The sequence below is a fragment of the Apaloderma vittatum genome, unplaced genomic scaffold (genome assembly GCF_000703405.1).
Source record: "Apaloderma vittatum isolate BGI_N311 unplaced genomic scaffold, ASM70340v1 scaffold9311, whole genome shotgun sequence".
Taxonomy (NCBI): Eukaryota; Metazoa; Chordata; class Aves; order Trogoniformes; family Trogonidae; genus Apaloderma; species Apaloderma vittatum.
Genome location: NW_009700785.1, coordinates 52,801 through 75,602, shown reverse-complemented (window position 1 = coordinate 75,602; position 22,802 = coordinate 52,801). Strand labels below are relative to the sequence as shown.

Genomic DNA, 22,802 nt, shown 5'->3' with positions numbered 1-22,802 from the left:
AAGCCAAATTGAGACTTGAGGTAGAGTAAAAAGTGCACTGAATTATCTACAGTGAGATAGTGTAGTCTAAGTTTGTGGACTATTTTCGTATTTACTTTCTGTGTGATTTTAGGTACGTGTGCTTCAAAGTATTATCCAGGAGAAGGAAAAGGAGCTGGAAACGCAGAGAGAAAAGCATGAGCAGGAGCTCTTTAAAATAGCAGCTAAATCTGATGCAAGTGCTGACCTAGAACAGGTAAGTTGCTTTAAAAACATTGGTTTGCTTTGACCAGCTTAGATGTGGGAATTTGGAAACATGTTGTTACTAACCTCTGCAATGCAGTTCGGATGTCTGGTTGGGAAAATAAAGATAAGTCTTTTTTGCGTCTGAAAGTCTTAACTCCTTGTATTGATTGCTTGATTTTTATTTTTATTGTTTTAATTTTTTTTTTTTTTGCTAGCTACTCAAGGCCTTGAAACAAAAGCTCCATGAAAAGGAAGAAGTCATGCTGGGAAGGACACAGGTGATAGATGTCTTGCAAAAAGAACTGGATGCTAAGGACCAGCAGTTGAAAGTAAGGAATAGCACGTGTGCATGACTAAACTTGTCAGGCCAGTTACAGGTTCAAAAAGTTGTTTGGTTGTGCACAAAAGGTAGTTTTGCATAAAATATGTGGACAGTTCTTTGGGAGGCCTTGACATGTTCCAATAATGCAACCATAATTGTGCAAACAAATATTAATTCCAGTTAAGGAAATTAACTTAAAGGTGAGGTAAAGCCCATAAAATATAAACCTGTCAACTCTCACCTATAGTTTATCTTGATTCATTTTAGGAACTCACCATGCAGGGAATGGTTTTTTTTGCTGTCAAATGATTTTAGCTTCTCTGGTTAGAGACTGCAGTGAGCCCTAAAACTGAGGCTTTCCCCACTACCCCTCCCAAGAGAGTGTTTTGCTCATTGTGTGCTTCAGAGTGCTGCTTGCTTCAGTTTAGCGGTGTAGAAAAAGGATGTTGCAGTGTCTCGGATAAGCTTTGTTTTAGCAAAGTGTACTAAAATCCCCCCTGGGGTGCCAAGTCTAGCGTTTTAGCTGTACTATTTCCACCTTGTGGATTAAAATAACGTAAAGGTGCTAAAAATAAACACTAGCAGAAAACTAGTTAGCAACAACATAGTGTAGAGAAGCACTGGGTCAGTTTGCCAACTTCACTTCTGGTGAATGCGGGTGACAACATGTGGGTGGCGTTGGAGTGAATGTTCTTAATCTTTGAGAGGACTGTTAAAAGAGATCTGCTTCTATTTCTTTGTTTTCTTTATATTCCATAAAACCAAACATCATTTTTTATTCTCTTTTCACCTGTGGGAGAGGTTGTGTGTAGTTTGCACTCAAGCAGTCTTGGGAAGTCAGAGCTGAGTAGTTTTCGTAGAAGAGCCAGGTTGTTGACAGAAGCCCTGATTTCTGATTATGCTGTATGTAGGACTACAGATCTACTATTTGACAATAGGAGCAAAAATACTTTGCATTAAAATATAAAGATTTTTTTTTTTTTCACAGGAGATTAATGAAAACCTGAAACGTCTTCTGTCTGAAAAAGAAAACCTCCAGTCTAAACTGGATGCTGAGAAACATGTAATGAGAGCCCAGTTAAAAGACATGATGGAGAAACATGAGCTTGAAATGACAAAAGTTAAGGAGAAACACAACGCTGAACTGCATGAAATTCAAGAGAAACATGAAACTGAGCTGCAAGAGAAAGACCAGGCCCTGTTTCAGCTTAAGAAGCAAGTGGCAGAATTAAGTGGCAGTGGACAGACTAACTCAAAAGAAGTTCGAGATCTGGAGTCTGTAACCAAAGAGCAGATGGAGGATTTAGAAGGTATCCTACCTGAACAGTTGTTACACCTGGAGGGTTCCTTTACCCCAGACTATTACGTGTTGTCTGCCAGTTTCATACCTGTTGCAGGTAGAACTACATTAAATTTCACAGAAGAGTCATTGCCACACTAATCAAAATATCTGTAACCAGATCCTAAAATAAGGAGGGTTACAGGAATACCAAAATAATCACACAAGCTATAAATTTCTCACTACATTTCTTACCGTAACGGTTTTCTGTAAATGCAGTTGTCTTGTCTAAGTATATAATTTCTAATACCTCAAGGAATTAAACGTTGGTCTAGTGTTAATCTTTCTGTGGTTTTAAATAACTTTTTACATCTTGTTGCTTAGTGCAAGTGAAATTGAAAACGGAAGAGGCCAGCAAATCAGAAGCCAAGTTTCTGAAAATGAAGGCCTGGTCTAAATCAAGAATCAAACAACTGGAGGATGAACTAAAAGCTGTATGTGTAACATTGTGTTTACTATTCCATGTCTATTTTAAACTACTGTGCGTGGGGATTTGACTGAAAGAAGTAAAATGTGGGGTAAAGAGAATGCTAAAAGAATTTACTCAAAGTATCTTTGTATATTGAATGAATGTATAAAAATTGAATGGACATAAAATGTTGATACAGGATGAAGTTTCAACAAGAAACAGTACAGAATGTTGGTAACGGCATTCAGGAGTAAGTTTGTTAAGAGATTAGCTAATCTATTCTGCTTTTAAATATTAGAAAAACAATTATTTTAAATAGTACTGAAAATTGGGGAGAAAAAAATGTGTCGACTTTGCTGTGTTTCTCATGTTTTGGTGCATTTGAAAAACTCATAACTGTATTTTTTCTTCTAGTTGTCATCAAAGAATAATGACGTGTCTGCCTTAAACAATCGTATCTCAGAATTAGAAACTGAAAATGAAGAACTGCAGTCAAAACTGCAAGCGTTGCATGAAATCAGAACTCAGAACGGTAAAAAAGTTTTTTTATTTGTGGGTCATTCAAAGTAGAGAGACAAAGATAAATGCACTTTTGCATTTTCTTTTTCAAAGCCTTTTATAAAAAAAAAAGTTTCTGAAGGGAATTCACGCGACTTTGAACAATAGCGTAGTGTTTAAGTCGGAGTTAAAGCTCAGCTTTTCCTTCCCTACATCTACCTGGGCATAATTCTTGTTGCATTTAGGCTTAGGCAGAATAGGTATAAGCTTCTCCAGGAAGTGGGGAAAAAGCATCTTATGTGGAAAAATGAGACCAAACATACTTGGAAAATTTGTCAGAATACAGTCAACTTCGGAGACCAGAGACTTGCAAATAAATCCAGAGATATCTTTGCTTTTGTAAGCAGTTGAGAGAGAGTTTTTGCTTAAAACAATAGATAGTTTGAAGTGGAGCTCTGTGAGACGTTTTCCTGTTTCACCTTGAGTTGTTTTCTCTGACATCCTTGCTATAAATGGTAGAATTTTCAGTTCACTAGTGTAAATTGTTAGCAGATTAGATGTACAGCATTCGTTGATATTTAATAATCAAGAAGTCAGCTTTATGAGTAGATAGATAACACAGCCCAACAGAGGTCTTCTAACTGGAATCACCTCTATTTTCATTTTGAATTTTCTTGTAGATTTTCGTTGGTCTTTCTGTTGGTTTCGTGTCCTAATGAGCCAAATTTATTGTGTTTTGTAGAAGAGTTGCTGACTAAGCTGGAACTCTATGAAGAGCAGCAAAGGAAGTTGCAAGCTGATCTTGATCAAGTTACAAAGAGGGCAGCCTCACAGGTTTGCTTTTAAAATTGATTTGTATGATTTACTAATTAACTCAAAAAGTGCTAAATAGACTTGAAAAATGTTTTAACTGGATATTAATTTAGTGTTATATGGAATTGACGGTGTCAGTAGCTGTTCGATTGGATAACAAGCTGACAGGTTTGGAATTACTTAAAAAGATTAATTTCTACTTTGCCAGATACCTGAAATACATTTCCCCAAGCAGTTTACTATTTATTGAGTTATGTTTAGCATGAGTGAACAAAGTGTGGCTGTTATTTTGAATACAATGTGAAGGAAATGGTAACAGAAACCTTGACGAGCGTACACGTCCAGATAAGAAAATGAGAAGATTCAGAAAATATTTCTGAAGGGCTTTAAGTGGATTTAACTTTGTACAGCAGTTTGGGTTCACTGGCAATTAACATCCCTTTCATAGATTTTAAGAAAATGAGAAGATTCAGAAAATATTTCTGAAGGGCTTTAAGTGGATTTAACACAATAAGTGAATCCTGGTAACTTTGTACAGCCGTAGCAACAGACCGAATTTGAAACAGATGTTTTGCTAAAACAAAAATTGTTTTTTCCAAATTTTGTGCAGAAGTTTGGGTTCACTGGCAATTAACATCCCTTTCATAGATTTTTCTTATTTATTTATTTATTTATTTATTTATGCCGAGTGGATTGTTTTCCCTGTGAATGCTTTGCCAACTTAAAATGTTATTTACACTTTGGGGGTATTTGGTAAATGTATTTTTGTGTGCAATTTCTCTTGTTAGGCCAGTGAATCAGGTAGCGTGGATGAGTTGCAGAGTCAGCTCTTGGAATGGCAAGAAAATGTACCGGAGTCAGAGGAGTCCCGTGATCAAGTCAGAGAAGAGAAATCGGCTATGGCCTTGAGAATGGCTCAGATTGAGGAGGAGAGAGAAGGTGAATTGTTTTATTTACGATGAAATGATGATGTTTATACCTGACATACACGTGTGTGCGTGCCTGCTGTATTTCAGACTGAGTTGCTGGCACGCCACCACGACTGATATCTCTAGTCATCTTTGTATAGTTAACAGAATTGCTTAAATTGGCAATTTCTACTTTTTCCTACTTCCTTGAATCTGTTTTTCATGCGTTCATCTTTTTTTTTTTTGCATCGTTTTTATGAGTAGATGTGCTTGTTCTATTTGCCATCTGAGTTGCTGCTCTGTAAGGCTGCTTGAACTTACTTTGAAAGCTTAATGTCTGCATATGGATCATCAACGAGAAAAAGTTCATCGTTGAAATATTAAAGCTGCCTGCCTGCAACAGCTGGTGAAGGTGTGGGGAGCTCTAGTCTTCATTTGAATTCGATGAATGAAGGTGATGCTTCAGTGAAATGTACCCGAGATGGAGTTTCTCTTTAATGAGAAACCTTTCTTAAAATATTTAGTAATCTGTTAGCAAGTGTACTTGTGTAAGTCAGCTGAATAATAATAACTGGCAGCGGTTTGGAGCGAGTTAAAAATAAGAAATTACCTCCAGAGAAGAACATTTCAAGTGATCTCAGGTTTTCTAGTTTTCTAAAGCACTAATAAAACAGATGATGAGAAGGTGAAGCAGCTTCTGTTAAGACTTATAAAAGTCTGGTTAAATTTAAGATAGGTTTTACTACTTTTTTTCAATGCCATCTAGTACTATATTACAATTTTTGTCCTGTTGGTTAACATAGTGGGGATTAATGGCAAATTCTCATGTGCATGACCTACCGTCGTAATTAATCCAGTTAGCTAATTTGAGCGTTCTCTTTTTAATCTGCGATCTGAATCATTTTTCATTTACATGATCGGTTAGGAAGTTCAGTGTGTAAGCATAGAAGTGTTTTAAGAATCATTTCTCCTCTTCTTGAGCGACTTACATAAATGCTTTTTGGAATCGAAAGAGAACAATATTCTTTTCATTAAAACTACGTGTTATCTCATCTGTGGGAGCTACAGATCCACATGCGATATTAATAACTGTTGTAAAATTTCATCTGCGTCAGTCCGTGTTTAATTTTGCATTTTTTTCCCCCCCTTGGGATAAGCATGACCTTTCTGTTTCTTTTTTTTTTTTTTCCCTGCCGTTACACCTGATGAGCGCTCAGCGTCCCTTCCCCCTCCACTCCTACCCTACACTGCGATTTGGTCAGCCAGGGAGAACAGTTTCCCATCAGTTTTGTGCGTGCAGGTTCCTGCAGCAATGGCCCCTTGTAAAGTACTGCTGCTCATTTCCTCCCTTTTTGCTTCTTCTGAGGAAATTTCCAACAGTACCTTATAAGATTTGCCATTGATGGTATGTGGTTTCTAGCAGTACGTGTAACAAACGCTGGGTTTAACTTAATAGCAATTTTTTTTCTGCCTCGCAATAGCTGTTTCTTCATTTATATTAACCAAATCATCTTCCGTCATGTTTCTTTCTAGTAACAGCTGACTCCATATTTGTGTTGTACCCTTACCGAGAGAAAAATATCTTGGGTTGCTGCAAGTGGTTGTGTTTAAATAAGAAATTAATTTAAATATTCTTGGTAGTGTTGGAAATTCAGTAGTTTGGTGGGTTTTTAAAAAAAAAACAAAAAACCCAACCCACGATTATATTCTGTCCCATAAATTGCAGAACTTTACATGCATTAATATTAGCTGCCAGTATTTTAAGCAATATATAAACCCACTACTCATTCCATCATAGTCTAGTTTGCCAAAGTGCAGCTCCTACTGTAAAAAAACCAAACTACAAACACTGCACTCCTACTATAAAAGTTGTTAATTTGTTTTTCTTTAGCTTTCCTCCTCTAACTTCTTCTGACAAGACGTTAAGTATGCAATTTTGCAATATTACAGGAAGAGCCTAAATCTAGTGGGTGTTAGAGTTGTGTGTTAATGAAATTCGTGGTGTAAGTAATCCTTGGGCAACTCGGATGAGAGCTGAGTGTTCCCAGTAGGGCTGAAACTCCTGAGAGTTTCTGGTGTTCGCCTCACAGATGCATCAGTGTAAATTCTCTGAATTTTGCATGCTTGTGACGACAAGTTAATCTAACTCTAATTAAAGTATGGAGCCACCTTTACTTCCTTTTCTTTTCGCTGGCTGTTCTGGTTTGTCTGCTTTGCATGAGACACCTGTTTTCCTACCCTGTTACCTCAAACATGTTTTGTCATATCACAAAACAGATGGGAATGCACTCGAAATAAATCATTTCTAACAGTGAACAGTATGCATACCTAAGCTTTCATATTCTGAATTTATTCAGTGTGTTTATTTACAAGTGATTCTGTCTTTGTCTCAAAAAGAGTGATATTATTAATTTACGATAAGGTGGTTTGATGCCAGTTTGCAGTGTAACTCGTGCTTGTGACTTCCTCAGATTATCTGGCTTTGTAACTCGTACTGAAATTCAAGTTGGAAGGGACTTGTCATTTCCATAAAAATGAACGTGATTCTTCAGGTTGTGAAACCCACAGCTGTTTCAGCTGATGCCTTTGTCATATGAACTGTGTATATTTTAACCTGGTAAATTGAAATGAGAGGTAATTTGGCATTTTAATTGGTTGACGTGGGTTTTTTTCTTAATATCTGCATAACCTCACCCTTTTAGTATTGACATAACCTCACCCTTTCCAGTCTCCTGTATAAAACCTTCCTTTAGATCTGGTGAAGAAGTGAAGTTAAACTTGAGTTTGCTTCTTCTCAGTACGATACGCAGATTTTATTCTTACATTCTACGTGGTAATGTTGGAGGTAAATCGCAAGGTGAACGCAACGGATTGCTTCTTTAACCTTGTTCCTGTCAGTCATTCGTAGAGACTTCAGCCTGTCCCTGGTCTCTCTTCATGTAGCAGTGTCTGATATAAATGTAATTGCTTTCCTGTGGCACAAAACTGATTGAGGATGACTGGTTCTTTCCTGGCTGCTCTGATCCAGCCATGGTCTCAGGGCAACAGGAGCTGGAGGAGGAACTGGCCACAGTTCAAGGAATGGGCAGGCTGCAGCAGGCAAGAAGAAAAAGCGATCAGACCAGCAGGAAGGTTCAGGTGGGTTAAAAGAGATAAGAGTTGGTTTTTTTACTTGTATGTTAATGAAGAAGATGGAAAGTACTATTATTTGTGTGGTGCTTTGCACTTAAAAACGTGAAGGGTGTAAGAAAGGTTAACTGAAAACTTTGGTAGATTTAGCATTTGTGTGTATGTAGCTAGAAGATGAGAAGTTCCAATGGCATCACACCTTTCTATTCCTTGAGTAAACAGTCTACTTAATTTTACACTGAAAAAATAACGGGCTTCCCTCTGGAGTATCTCACGTGCTTGAACCTATGCACATGTTTAATACGTTAAGGCCATTTTTGCTTTAGACACAATCTTTCCGAATCTCTCGGTCGGAGGAGCTTTCCTGAATAATCAGTGTCAGTTCACTGAGGTGTACTTCTGTGTAACTGGTGCTGTGACTTGGATAAAAAAAGTATAATCTTCTGTAAGAAGACTTAGGATGTCGTCACATTAACATGCTGTTGGAAGACTCATTTTCTATTTAATTAACTCTGATACTTCACCCTGAGAATCGGACAACCCTATTAATTGTAGAAAGTGAAGGACCAGTATGAATTATCTGAACACAGTTATCCACTGGCCTTTCAGATGCCTGAGGGTGTCTTCAAAGACCTGGCAGATACTGTACAAAAAACCTGTGGGAGACTTGGCTTTTGAAAGCTGGAAGCTGCACAGATTGCTCTGGTGTCTGCAGGGTTCCCCTGTACTTACATTTAGGCACCTGAATCACTTGCTGAGTTAAAGGCCTTTTTCATTGAAACTACTCTTTTAACATGTTACTTTTGCTTCCTTTCTTCTTTAAATGAAACTTCACTCTCCTTTTGTGCACAGGAAGAATACAGCTTTGATAGAAAACCATGCTTTCAAGAATTGAACGTGACCTTGGATAGCACTGACTCGGCTGAAGGAGAAAACATGGGAGGTTGGTGGCCAGAGTACACTTCACCTAATGCAGGTGTGATAGCGACTAGACAGTTTATTAAAGCATGCACAGCATTTGTAGTTTGTGTCTATTTTTGTTTTCAAATTCAACTAACAACCCATTTGTGGTGTATTCTAATCTTTGTTGAATTTTTTTGGCTTGCGTTTTCTTCCTTTTTCATTTTAAAGCATGTGCGTGCTGGATGAACTGCCTAGTTTTGGTTCAGGAGAAGAATATAAATATGATTAAACACTGGACGTGGTTGAGCTTTGGTGCCCATGAAATACCATCTGTGGCAGGATCATGTGGTTGGTTGTTTGGTTTTATTTTTTAAGTTACAAATTGTGTTCCTGTGAATGTGTTTCCAGTCTAGAGAGCAGTTATGTTGCAAACCAGAATTGCATTCCATTGCTCTGTGCTTTTAATTTAATTATTTTTTTTAATGCAAGACATTCTTATATTTGTGGTAAAGGCTGCAGATATATTGTAAAAATGAAATAGACGCACTTGTAAATTTTGATCCCAAGCAGTTTACTTTGTTTATTAACAGTAGCTTAAGATCTCCTACCTCATCAGCTTGTGCTTAAAGTAACAGAAGCCACATTATTGATGGAGCCGTGATATTGTTTAGAATATTTCTGCCAGGTTCTCTGAGTTCTTGAGCCATGCAACTTACATTTGTTTTTTCAGCAGTTGGGGTACCATCAGATTTTTGGAAATACAGGGCCTCAGACATTTCCACTGGAAATGACTGAGATCTGATTGCGCCCGACACTGGTGCAAATAGTGTATGAACCATTTGTAGACTTGAGGAATTTTAGTAGAACTTTCTTGAAATGATTTTTCTTCTTTGATTTAAGTAGGTTTACGGAGTGTGGTTGAAGAGTTGGAATTGGAAAGAAATCAACTGCAGGAGCAAATTCTGTTTCTAGAAGAGCGTTGTCAGGATTTGGAAGATAGGTTGCAACTGCAAGGTAGAATGGAGGCTCTTCAGGTGAGCTTTTGTAGTTGTGCAAAACCTGGTGATAGAATCACTTTGTTCTCTGTTTATATTCTTGGAATCGTAGCCTGCAGTAAGACAAAAATGTCAATCTGCAGCTGGCAAAAATGTCTCAAGCCTGTTATATTGGCAGAGAGTGCACACGTGTAGTGTATTGTAATCTGAGGTTGATGCCTGTCACTTCAGCACATGGAGAAACTTGCTCGGAATTAAGCTTTGTAATTTGTTTTAGAAACAATCCTAAAATGCGATATGATTTTCATTATTCTTGGTAGGGGATGTTTGTCAGAAGGTGCAGAATTAGATTTTTTTGTAGCTACTGGCATGAGTCTCCCTCTTGTATCCCTCAAGTTTCTTGCTATATAAGTATTTTATTTATATATATATCTCTAAACCCACATTTATAGAAAAGAAACTGCTTAAAATTTAACATTTAATTATACACATATAATCGAAACCCCAGGTATAAATTTGGTATACGTTTATATTATACAGTTATTCAATGAAGCCGCTAAAAACAACTGTAAATATTTATCAGAAAAGTTATTTTTAATATTTCCTTGACTGATGAATTCCTACATTTGATAATATGTAAACCTTATTTCCAGAAAATGACGCAACTGATGTCTTACTCAAATTCTTTCAGGCTTGCCTCATTACTTATAGCTCTCAAACTGTTAAGTTGCATGTATATAAAAAAGAATGAGTGATTTTACGATGAAAGAGAACCTTATATTTGTTATTACTTGAGAATCTTGTAACAAAGCCTTTCAATACAGGTAACGTTTGGTGTAGATGAAGAAGGGCAGCTATTGAGGGCGGTGCAGGTGTGTTCTGCCTCCTCCAGAATGCTAGCTTATTTTCATTAGAGGTGACAAGTTTGCCATGTCTGTCTTATTTGCCGTCGATTCTGGATATGTGTTCTGCTTTTGGTTTTTGGTTGCTGTTGTCAGTTTGGGGGTTTGTTTCTTTTTTTGTGTTTTAATTTTGAATTGGTGCAGTGCTAGAGAGTAGGAGATTTGTACCGTGTTTAAAAAAAAAGAAAAAAAAAAACACAACAAAAAAAAGCTGTGTGAATGAAGCTTGCTTCCTTATCCTTTTCTCCCCAATCCCTCACATGCAGGTTTTTACATTCTTTCAACCTGAAAAAAATAGACAAAAAAAAATAATTTGCAAGTTCGATACTGTCTTCAAACCCAAGATGAAAGTATTTTCTCAAAGCAGTAGCTTCCCCTCTTAAGATAAGTAAGCTGCCTTAACACAGTATGGGGGTGTGTGTGTTGTTCTGAGTACGCCGCAATCATCCTTGAGTTCATGCTGTCGTAGCATTACTGAAGGAGGCGTTTCTGGAAGGTGGGCTGCATCTATTTGAACTAATATCACGTCTGAACTTGTGATATTAGGGTTGCATTTTGCACTGACACCTGATGAAGTGCTAGAATAACGGTCTCTTGTTACCGTCTGGGATGTAAATCTCCTGAAGGGTAGGATTTTTGTGACTCTGGTTATGTCACACCCTTCTGGGTGTGTGTATGTGATAATGCTCTTGGTTATTGTTTTGTTGCAGAATGAAAACGAACGTTTGCAAACTCAGCTCAGCCAGTTACGCAGCCAACAAATGCGAGATGTGGAAAAACACCAAATTCTGATCTCTGGCTTGAATGAACAGCTTAAAGGGTAAAAGAAAGGTTCTTTACGACTCCGTACAGGATTAGCTTTGTCTGCTTTAACCTTAAACTTCTGATGATAAGTATAATCTTGTAAAACACTTCAAAAAGACTTTCTTGATTCTTGCTTCTGTTTGCGCTAATGTTCTTGTTGTGCTTGGAAGCTTAAATGGAAAATGTAAAAAAATCATAGAATCATAGAATGGCCTAAGCTGGAAGGGACCTTAGAGATCATTTAATTCAACCTCCCTGTCATGGCCAGGGGCGCCACCTCTCGACTAGATCAGACAACACATGGGGACCGAATGGGAATCAAACCTGCGGCCTTGGCGTTGTCAGCACCGTGCCCAACTGACTGAGCTAATCAGCCGCCAATAATTATTCTTTTAGGAAAATAGTTTGGGACTAGTATGTCTAGAAAGCTTAAAGCAGGCTTCGTTTTCAAAATGTCTGACTATGCATTTTCTTCTCAGATTAAGTGACAGAAATAGCTTCCTTGAAAATTCACTTGGAGAAAAAGAACAAAAACTGTTAAGCATGACAGAAAAACTGGAGCAAATTGAAACTTTGAGGAAACTGCTTCAAGAAAAGGATCTTCTGAACAAAGAGCTTGGTGAAAAGTTCATGCATACTGAGCAAAAAGTAAGCTGTTAAAGTGTTTCACTTACTGGAACTGTGTCCCAGCAGCAGTATTGCTGTTTTCTTTATCTGAGGGTTTTTGCTCTGTTCCTTTACAGTTTTGTTAACTTAAAGCAAAGCAACTACATTAAGTTGGGTATAAGGATTTCTTAGACCCAGCACAGAGCCTTTGCGTGAAAATATTCATGTTTTATTGGGGTGATGAATTATCCTCATTTATTGATTTCAGGGTATAAACTTTATTGTTTGAGAGTTTATTATAACTCTGACATCACAATTTTAATATAATTCTATACATTTCCATTACATTGACTTTTATTTTTAATACTAAGCTGAATGAAGCCTTAAAGAAGTGCAGTGTGTATGAAGTGGAGAACACTGAGCAGAAAACGGTCATCAGTGATCTAACAGAAAAAGTTGCTACGCTGAAGGAAAAGGTAACTCATTAAACTCAAGTAAGAGAAGAAATTTTATGTTCTTTTGATGTGGTGCATTTAAATGTCGGCAAAATATCAGTATTAGCTGCTTAAAATTTCGTACTCTAAATTTTCTATATGCTAAAACAATCTAAAGAATAACATGATTGTCTTGCTACTGTACAGTTGAGTACAAACTGAGTACCTTAGATGCTCGTTCTCTATGTGGAGTGTAACTTCCATTCTCCCTCTGACAAACGTTTGAAGTATTTTTATAACGTGATTTTCTTGATGTTTAGACTTTGAAACAAGATGGCGTGGTAGAGTCGATGCAGCTGGATCTGGACCAGACAAACGAAGAGCTCGACAAATTGAATACGAGCCATTTAGAGGAACGATCGCAGCTTATTCAAGATCTCCAGAAACGTGAAAGAGAAATTGATAATCTTAAAGAAGCACTGGCAGAAAAAGACAGGGAGATGTCTGTTCTGTCTCTGAATATGACAGAATATTCGGAACAGGTTATCATCTTGAAACATCAAGTGCAATGCAAAGAGGAGGAAATACGAGGGATGGAAGAGGCTTTATCAAAGGCTGAAAGGGAAACTCATTTACTGAAAGAAGTACAAACAGCTGATGTAAAAGATGCAAGCGTGAAGATTTCTGTTCTTTCTGAGCAGAGCAATGCGTTGAGGCTAGAGCTAGAAAGAGTTAGAGGAGAAAATGAAGCTAAAACCAAAGAAAATGAGGAATTAATAAGGCAAAACAGTGAGAACAGCGTTATAATTAAGGATCTCCGTTCTGAAATCAAGGCCAACCATGCCGCATACCATAACAAACTAGCGGAGTGCGAGTCCCAAATTAAATTGCTGAAAGAACAAGTTAGTAAATCGTCTGAAAAGCTACAAGAAACAGAGGATAAACAGAGAAAAGAAACTGAATATTTGAAATCTCAGCTTGAGGAAAACAGTACTCTAAAGGAAAAATGGAACAATTTGCTTAAAGAGAAAGAGAGTAAAACACAGACACTTGAAAATGAGTTAAAATCAATTAAAGATTTGTACAACAAGCTGGTCTTGGAAAATACTAAAAAAGATGAAGAGTTGGCTGAGTTATCTGGGAAGCTTATAGAACATACTGAACTTCAGGAAACAGTTGAAAAAGAGTTACAAGAGAAACAAGAGTTTGTTATTTCATTAGAGCAGAAGCTTGAGGTTTTGCAGCAGCAAAATGAAGAAGCTAAACTTAAATTAACTGAAGATCTGAAAGCCAAAGAAACATGTTGCAAAGAACTTAATAACCAATTAAATGAAATACGTGAACAAATTAACAAGATGGAAATAGAGGCACAGGAGAAAGCTTCAGCTAATAAGCAATTGCAGGCAGATCTGAAAGGGAAAGAAGGAAAATTGGCAGAGCAACTAAAAGCAAATGAATATCTAAAAAAAAGTATAGATACAGTGGAAAAAGAGAAGGCACAGCTAATCAGTGAAAATGAGAATTTGTCCAAACTCCTGGATGTAAAAGAATGTGAATTGTTAAAGAAAATCCAGGCTGTGGCAGAAATAGAGACTAAGTTATCTGTTAGCACTGCTGAGTACGAAAAAACTCTTTCACTACTAAATTGTGATAAAAACTCTCTGGCAAAAGAGATTGAACAACTTTCAATGCTTGCTGAGCAAAAGGAAAATTCAGTTGCGGAACAGCTGCAGGAGAAAACAAAGGAATGTAATGCTCTGGCTGATCAGTTGTCGGAAAGCAAGGAACAGACACAGCAGTTGCATGAACAAATGCAATCACTTGTCATTCAGCTGAAGGATAGTAGAGACAAAGAAATAAAGAAAGAAGAAATGTTAAATAATAAGTTATCTGAATGCAATAGCCTAATCCAAGAGCTCAGCCATAGTAAGGAAAAGAGTTTACTACTGCAGGAACAAATCCAAAACGTAACTTTGGATTTTGAAGCCGCAAAAAGATCTCTAGACGAGAAAATCCTTCAAAATGATTCACTGCGTAAGGAAATGGAAGAAAGTAGGCTTTGTGTTGTACAGTTGCAGGATGAAATTAAAAATCTTAAAGATGAAAAAACAAAGTTATCTCAGTTGGTAGAGGAAAGAGACCTGACAGTAAAAAGTCAAGGTTCAGAACTTGAGAAGTTTCATAGGCAAGTTTCTGAAAAAATGAAAGAAAGCACAGAATTAAATAATCAGCTACAGCTACTAAGCAAGGAGGTGGATGTGCTTAGGCATGAAAAGGAGGACGTTTCGAGCTTATTGAGTGAGAAGTCACGTGAATGTGAAGTTCTTCAGTCACAGTTAGTACAGCAACAGTCTGAAATTACTTTAGCAAGGCAACAGGCACATACAGCAGCTCTAGAAAATGAAAAATTAAAAGTAGACCTTGAAACGGTTAATGTTACGGTAATGAAAAAGTCAGACGAAGTAGCTGCTTTAACTTCACACTTGTCCCAACAAAGTCATAATATTTTGTCTCTGAAGGACCAAATTGATGGCCTGTTGATTGAAAAAGAAAACTTAAAAATTGTGTTGGAAGAAAAAGAAGGTCTTGTTTCTGAAAAGGAGGCTTTGATTCAGCAAATGAAAGATAGTAAAATAGCAGGAGAGGGGCAATATGTACAAATCATTGCTGATCTGCAGAACCAAGTCAGCCAGCTTAGACAAACGATGCAGGAAAAAGAAAATGACTTTAAGAGGCAAACCCAGGAGTTAAAGTTGTTAAAAGATAAATCTGAAGAGTCTGATGTACTTAGGGTTCAACTGTCTGAGAATATGGAGGTTATTTCTGACCTTCAGTATCAGCTTCGAAATGCCACAGAAAAGTCATCCCAGTTGAATGATGCGATTGCACAGAAGGATGAATCTTTAAAACAGAAGTTAGATCAATACATCAGTTTAAAAGCCCAACTTTCTGAGGTACAGGAATCCAGTGTTTTGCAGGAGAAACAGTTGGAGCTTTTAGCCTCTGAGACAGAACGATTGAAAGTACTTGTGTCAGAAAAAGAAGTAACCGTTAGCAATATTTCAATATTCAGTGAGAATTTAAAGATGCAACTTCAAGAGAAAGAGAATGAATGTGAGGTCTTAAAGAAACAGGTGGCGGAGCTGGAGGAAGTGAAAGCGAATTTCCAAAAAGAAATAGAACATCAGAAGAATGTAATAACTGAGATGGACCAGACCTTATCAGAAAAGGAATCATCTCTTACAGAAAAGAAAAGTCTTCTCAAAACTCTTCAGGAGAAAGCAAGGGAAGAGGAAGAGAAAACAAATTTAATTTCTCAGCTCCAAAGTCAGGTACATGAGCTAACACAAGAGCTACAAAAATCCAAAGAACTAGTCCATGAGAAAGAAAACTCCTTTTTGTCTCTTCAGGAGAAAATTGAAGCACAGTATGAATTAAGGACTGAGGTAAATGCGGCGCTTGGGAAGAAAGAAGAAGTTATTGCTGAACTGCTTCATTCTTTAAAGGAGAAAGATGCTGGTATGCAGGTGGCAGATAGCAACATTAATGTTCTTACTAGTGAGATTGAGGTTCTCAGAGAAAAATTAGAGAAAAGTGATACAGCCCTGAAAAACCTCACTAAAGAATTCCAGGAAAAGAATGAGAAGCTTGATATTAATCAGAAGAAAATGGATTCTTTGACTGTTGAACTTGACTCTCTTAAAAACGAACACCAGAAAACATTAAACCAAATAAGTACGTGGGAAGAACAACTACAGCAAAAAGAATTGGCTGCGGAGTCTCTGCGTGTGAAGTGCACTGAGCAGGCAGATAACATAGCGAGTTTGAAGTTAGAATTGAGCGACGTAAATTCCAAATCTACTCAAGACTGCCAGGACAATGCTCTGTTAATCGGTAGTCTGCAGCATCAGGTAGAGTCTTTACAGAAAGAAAAATACCTGTTACAAGAAGATGCTGATAAACTGACGGCTGAAAACGCACAGCTCGCTGCCTCTCAAAATCGTTTGCAAAAGGAATTGGAAGAGCTCCGAGAAATCAACGAAAAACTAGAAACCAGCGAGAACTATTCAAGAAAGCAGATAGATGCTGTCAAACTGCAGATGAAGACTGAAACAGAGAAGTTACAGATGCAGGTTAGTGCGAAGGGTGAAGAACTTTCTAAATTAGAACTTAAATTGGAAACTCTAGAACAAAGTCTTCTTGAGTCAGAAAACAAGTGGGTGACAGAACTTGATGGGGCAGCTTTGCAAAATAATAATCTTACTGAGCACTTGAGCAGTTTAGAAAATGAAATGAAATCAAAGGATAGCAAAATCCAGTCTTTGCAGCAAGAGCTGGATCTAATGAAAGAGGAATTAACTCAAAGCTTATCTCCATTACTTAGCAGTGGGCTTTTCTGTAAAGAAAAGAAGGCACAGACTTCAGATTCTGAACTGCAGCTAACTGATAGTAAAATTCAGTTGGAAAAATTCTCCACTCTGGTAACTGCTATTTTGAGCAAAGAAACAGAAGGAGAACAGCTGCAACTGATGCTTTTAGAAAAACAGAAAGAAATAGACTTCCTGAAAGAGGAATTAACAAGTATGCAGGTGCTTGAGAAGCAGAAGGAATCGCTGCATAACGATATCGAAAAGCTGAAGGGCAAATACAAATCTGAAATAGAATGTCTGGCAGAAGAAATGGCCACAGTCAAAGAAACGTTTTGTAAACAGCAGCTTCTCTTGCAAGAAAGGGAAGCATCTTTTGCAGAAATCAATAAGCAAGTTGAGTTTCTTCAAGACAAGATAGATAAATCAGAAGAAACAGCAAGAACCAGTCAGGAGAAGCTGCACGTTGAAAGTAAAAAAGTAGCAAATCTCCTTGAAGAAATGGGAAAAAAAGATCAACTCGTTGAAAATTTAACTTCTCAGGTGAATCAGCAGAGGGATTTAATTTCTGGTTTAAGCCAGCAACTGAAGGAGAAGGACTGTTCCATAACCCAGATCATGGAATCATTGTCTAATGAAATGCTGAATTTTTCTGAAGAGAGAAATACACTAAATACCAAACTGCAAGACCTTGAAGCTGTTCAGAAGAGTTCTGTAGGAGAACTAAACCGAGTTTTGCAGGAACTTGAGGGTTGTAAGAAAGAACTGGAACACAGTCGGGTTACCTTGAGCGGTCAAGAAGCTGCGTTTAAAGATTTAATGAATGAAAAAGAGGAGGTGCAGTTTAATCTTGAGAAAATGGGCAAGGAGAAAGAGAATCTGAAAAAGAAACTTCAAGCAGCACTTATTATAAGGAGAGATCTCATGCAGAAGGTTGGAAAGCTAGAGAAGAGTGGACAGGAGGAAATAGAGAAAGAACAAAAAAAAGCAGAGGAGCTGCTGAAGAAAGTTAATGAGCTAACAGACAAGCTGAATCTAGTTGAAGTACAAAAGAAAGATTTTGAGTCTCAGCTTGGAACTTTGAAACAGCAACTTATAGAAAAAGATTCCAAAATAAGCGATTTGACTAAAATTTTGTCTGCAAAAGCCTCTGACTTAGAGAAACTTCAAAACAATATTGCAGAACTGAATGGTGTCATTGCTGAAAAACAAAATACGTGTGAGCAAAAGCTTAAATCTTTAGAGGAGAAGGACTGCATGCTTGCTCATATGCAATCTATGCTCGATGAAAAAGCAAGTGCATATGAGGAGGAACGTTCTCAGCTGCTCTTAGCTCTTGAAGAAGTGAAGTCTGAAGCTAAGAAGAAGGAAGAATTGTTGAAAAATTCTGGTTCAGAAGAGCTTAATTTAAGCGCTGGAGAGAGGGAAAAGTGTGTGGATTCCAATAGTGACATTAATGCCATGAATCAATTAAAAAAAGAAAAAGAAGCCTTAGAGAGAGAGCTTCTGGTCAAGAAAGAAGACCTAAAAAAATTTCAGAAAGAAAGGGAAGAGTACGCTAAACTCGCAGTGGATTTTGATGAACAAAAAATCTACCTTGAGAATCTCAAACAAGAACATAAAGCACTCTGGGAAGTTCTTCAAACAAAACATGAAGAACTTGACTTTGCATTAGAAAAGTTGGAAAGAGTTGGCCTTACCTAAGGTGGTGTTGGGAGAAGCAGCAGCTGATCTGAGGAGTTTGGAATCGGACAAACCAACAAGTGAGGTTCAGGCTGCATCCTTAAGAGAAAACACAATCACTTCAGCGTCAAGTAAAGACACTGAGTTGAAAGAACTAAGATGTAATTATGCAAAACTTAAGGAAGAAACAGAAATGGTAAAGAAAGAGTTGAGAAAAATATCAGTTGAATTTGACGATGAAAGAGAAGAAGTGGTCAATTTAAACTCTTCAACACAGCAGGAGAAGAGCCAGGAGCAGCGTAAGGATGGTTTGTTGGAGAGCGTAAAGTGGCTACGGGAAAAGCTGAAAACCTATGAGGCTGAAGCTATAGATGCTAAGACAGCGCTTGAACGTGTGAATAATGAGAAAGAAGCACTTATTAAAAAAAGCCAAGAGGATTACAGGATGAGCCAGAAGGAACTGCAGAGATTGAGAGTTGAAGCTAAGAAGGAGTTTGCAGCAAAGAACGAGGAAATAGAAGCATTGCGTTGTTCACTTAAGGATTTCAAAGATAAAGTCCATCTGGAAGAGGAATTGTTAAATAAAGCTATAAAGGAGAGAGAAGCAGCAGCCCACCATTACCAAACAGCTTTCGAAGAAATGAAGAGTGAAAAAGAGAAACTTGTCAGCTGTTTGGAAAAGTCCAACTTGGAACTAACTGATATGAAAAAGGACGTGAAACATTTCAGTGAAGAAAACAAAAAACTGCTAATGGAGCTGTGTGTGCTTCATGAAAAGTCTGAGACGACTAGACCTGTGGGGTCATGCAAAGAGCTTAAGGAAGAAGATTTTACTGGAAAAGAATTGGGAGAGTTTTGTTCGGAAGTTAATTCCCTTCGAGGGAAGTTGCAAGGTAAAGGCACCGGTTTTCAACTGTTGGAGAGTGAGTACTGCGAGAAGACTAAACTGAGCGAAGCAACAGAATGTCAAATCCAGAAACAAATGCAAGTGACTGAAGAGCCACTGGCAAAAATGTCAGCTGCAAATGAGTTGAAACAACAAGAGCAAAGAACTGTAGCAGAAGAGAAGTCCAGAGAGCGCCTTCAAAGAAAGTTACAGGCAGCTCTAATATCACGTAAAGAAGCCCTGAGAGAAAATAAGTGTCTGAAAGAGCAGATTGATAAGCTGGTGTTGGAAAAAGAAGAACTGGTGAACAAGACGGGGATGCTTGAACACTTGTTAGAGGTTGGTAGAGAAAACCAAAGTTCAAGCACCGGTACTCCTTTGTCTCAAGAGGAGAGCCTTGTTTCTGAAAACGCCAGACTGCTGACTGAAAATGAAAACCTCACCGCAGCATGTGAAAGTCTGAAATCCACCATGGAGACTATAGTTCAGGAAAAAGAGGCTTTTTCTTTCCAATTAAATAGCTTAAAAGATTCTCAGACAGTTGAATTAACAGGATGGAAGGCTAAACATAGCGAATTAAAGCAGGAGTATGAATCACTTCTTCAGGCGTATGAGAATATCAGTAATAAAATAGCAGATATGAGGCAAGTTATTGATCTCAGTAGAAAAGAGAAGCAAGAGGCTATTCAGAGACTCAGGGCAGGAGAATCTGAGAAAGAGGCTCTTGAGAAGCGTTTACAAGAACTCAGCGGTGAAAATGAGGTTATTAAGAATCAACTGAAACAACTCAGTGAATCCAAGAAGATGGAAGTCGACGAACTACAGAGTAAAGCAGAAAGGCAGATACGTGAGCAAGAGGCAAGGATGCGGGAACACCAGGATCGTCTTCATGAACTAACTGAACAGAATCACCAGCTGATGGAGGAAAACGAGCAGCTGAAACAAACTTCTGAAAGTTTAAAGCAGGCTTTAGAGAAAATACAGAATGAAAATGATATCCTTCATAACAACATCACGGTGACGAAAGCAGCTTTGGGAGAGCTCCAAGTTCAAATGGAAGTGTACCAAAATGATATGCAGTCCAAAATCAGGGATGCATTGCACGAGAATGAATTGTTGTTGAAGGACTTTAATGTGTTAAAGGATAAACTGTCTGAAAAAGAACAAGATGTGATTGTCCTAGAAGAAGAAAGAAAGTCGATTTCAGAAAAAGCAAAAGAAACTGAAAAATCTTTGGACCATAAGACCCATTGTCTAACAAAGCTTGACATGGAATGTAAAAGTCTCACGCAAGAAATTGTTAGTCTAAATGAAAAAGTTAAGATTTTAGAGGATGATAAGTGTCTGTTACAGGAAGAGTTAGAAAATGCACAAGAAAGTTCATACAAGGTAAAGAATGAGAGAGAATTTCTTGAGACAGAATTGCTTAATCACGTTAAAAAAGTTGATCATCTTACTGATAGAATGAAATTAGCACAGGTACAGAATAACTTGCTGTTGCAGCAACTGGAAGAATTAAAGGCCGAAAAAGGTAACGTGATTAGAGAAAAAGAGGAACAGCAGTTACACCTTGTAAAAATATTTGAGGAGAAGGTGAAAAGCGCTCAGAGGGATAATAATGGAAATAAAAACAAAACAAAAGAACTGCAAGAACTCCTAAAGGAGAAACAGCAGGAGATCAACCATTTGCAGAAGGATTCTATAAGGTTCCAGGAGCTGATCCTGGATTTGGAAAGATCTGTGAAACTGTCCCAGTCAAAAAACGAAAAATTGGAAAAGGACTTGAGTAATATGTCAGAAAAGCTTGTGAAGTCCAATGAAGAAATACGTCATCTCAAGGGAAAGCTTTCTGCACAGATCAACTTGTTGGATCAGTCAAAGCATGACGTGGAGAGGCTTACAGATGAGAATTTAAACTGCAGAAAAGAACTTAAGAGGAAAGAAGATGAACTGCAAATTCAGAAGAGGGAATACGAGAGACAGCTGGAATTTAACCTGCAGCAATTAAAATTGGCTCACAAGAGAGAATTTTTGAACTTAGAGGAAAGACGTGGTGCCCTCGAGAGAGAAAAAAACAGGGCAGATAGTGAGATTGGTGGCTTGCGAGAGGAAGTGAGTGTTAAGGACTCTCAAAACAAGAAACTTCAAGCAGAACTGAATGCGACTCTGGCACGATTAGCTGCTTTTACAAAGTGTATGTCCTCTCTTCAGGATGACCGGGACAGGGTAATCACTGAAATGAAAACCTGGGAAATGCAATTCAAAGAGGCCATCCAAAATAAAGAGAAACAGATAGAAGATAGTAATAAAAGAATAGTGTCTTTACAGGATGAATTGAAAGAAAAAATTACTCAGATTCAAGAGCTGAATATCAAATATTCTGGGGTAGAGGAAACAAAGGATGAGCTGTATTTGAGGCAAAAGTCTGTTGATACGCAACGCTATGAAGAGCTCTGCAGAATAAAAGAAGAAAATACCTTTTTTTTTAACAGGCAGCAAGAACTGGAGAGTGTTCTTCAGTCCAAAGAAGCAGCTTTGCAAGCACTCCTTAAAGAAAATAATTCTCTTAATCATCTTATAGAGAATAGTAAAAGTACAGGAAGAGAAATACAGTCTCTGGAAAGTAGTTTCACAAGGCAGGAACAAGAATTGCAACAGCTTCTGGCTGAGAAGGAAAAAATCCATGCTGAACTGCAAAAGCAGATTGCCATTTCTGAGCAAGTGAAAATCATGCTAAACAACAAAGACAAAGAAATTTCCTTGCTCATTTCTTCAAAAGGTGATGAAATCTCTGAGTATTTGATTCAGGTACAGACACAACATGGGAAACAAATCAAAGAGTATGAGCTGCAGTTAAGGTCTCTGCAGGTGGAGAGACAACAGTTGGAGGAGTCCTGTCAGAGGATGGAGAATGAGTTGAGAAATCTCCAGATGAAAGCAGACAAAGCAGGTCAAGATAAGGCTGCAATTGCCAGTGAAATAGAAGCCTTGAAAAAATCAATGTCATCTCTTCAGAACAATCGGGATGATCTTTTTGCTAAATACAAGGAGCTAGAACATCTTCACCGAGATGTCTTGCATCAGCGGGACAGTCTTCTAGTTGACAGCGCAAGTGAGAACAACGCTTTGAAACAAGAATTAAGGGTACTTCTCAATCAGATAGATGATCTGCATTCTGAAAATGCAATGCTGAGTGCACAACTGATAAAGTATAGGGAAGATCTCAACCAAGTTTTGTCTCTGAAAGACCATCAGCTGAAAGACTTACTTAAGCAGAAATTAGATTGTATTAAAAGCCTCGAACAAGAAAAATATGATCTTCAGAAACAAATGAAAGAAATGCAACTTTCCCATGAACTGCAGAAGGATACTGCTATATCTTTGGAACATGAAAATAAAAAATTAGTGTCTAAAGTAGATGATTTAGAATCTTTAATTGCATCATTAAACAAAGAGAAACTTGTTTCTGAATCTGGAGAGAAACTGCTAACTAGTGATAGCATTCAGAAAAAAGAAGGTGTATCAAGTGGGCAGTATGGAGAAAATCTTCAGAAAAAGATGCCAGAACTCCAGAAATCA

At 37.7% G+C, this 22,802-nt stretch overlaps 1 protein-coding gene across 1 annotated transcript in view; it reads left to right on the top strand.

The window, feature by feature from the left end:
- The window catches only part of LOC104281020 (golgin subfamily B member 1-like), a 36,289-nt gene that overhangs the window by 4,573 nt on the left and 8,914 nt on the right, over positions 1-22,802 (top strand). Inside the window, exons 6-22 of the mRNA XM_009878869.1 lie at positions 113-235; positions 441-554; positions 1,536-1,857; positions 2,211-2,236; positions 2,710-2,827; positions 3,536-3,627; positions 4,395-4,545; positions 7,543-7,652; positions 8,496-8,586; positions 9,450-9,580; positions 11,154-11,263; positions 11,727-11,895; positions 12,225-12,329; positions 12,608-14,728; positions 14,888-18,343; positions 18,519-20,393; positions 20,487-22,756. Coding sequence (XP_009877171.1) covers positions 113-235; positions 441-554; positions 1,536-1,857; positions 2,211-2,236; positions 2,710-2,827; positions 3,536-3,627; positions 4,395-4,545; positions 7,543-7,652; positions 8,496-8,586; positions 9,450-9,580; positions 11,154-11,263; positions 11,727-11,895; positions 12,225-12,329; positions 12,608-14,728; positions 14,888-18,343; positions 18,519-20,393; positions 20,487-22,756 — 11,384 coding nt within the window. The remainder of the gene's footprint in view (positions 1-112; positions 236-440; positions 555-1,535; positions 1,858-2,210; positions 2,237-2,709; positions 2,828-3,535; positions 3,628-4,394; positions 4,546-7,542; positions 7,653-8,495; positions 8,587-9,449; positions 9,581-11,153; positions 11,264-11,726; positions 11,896-12,224; positions 12,330-12,607; positions 14,729-14,887; positions 18,344-18,518; positions 20,394-20,486; positions 22,757-22,802) is intronic.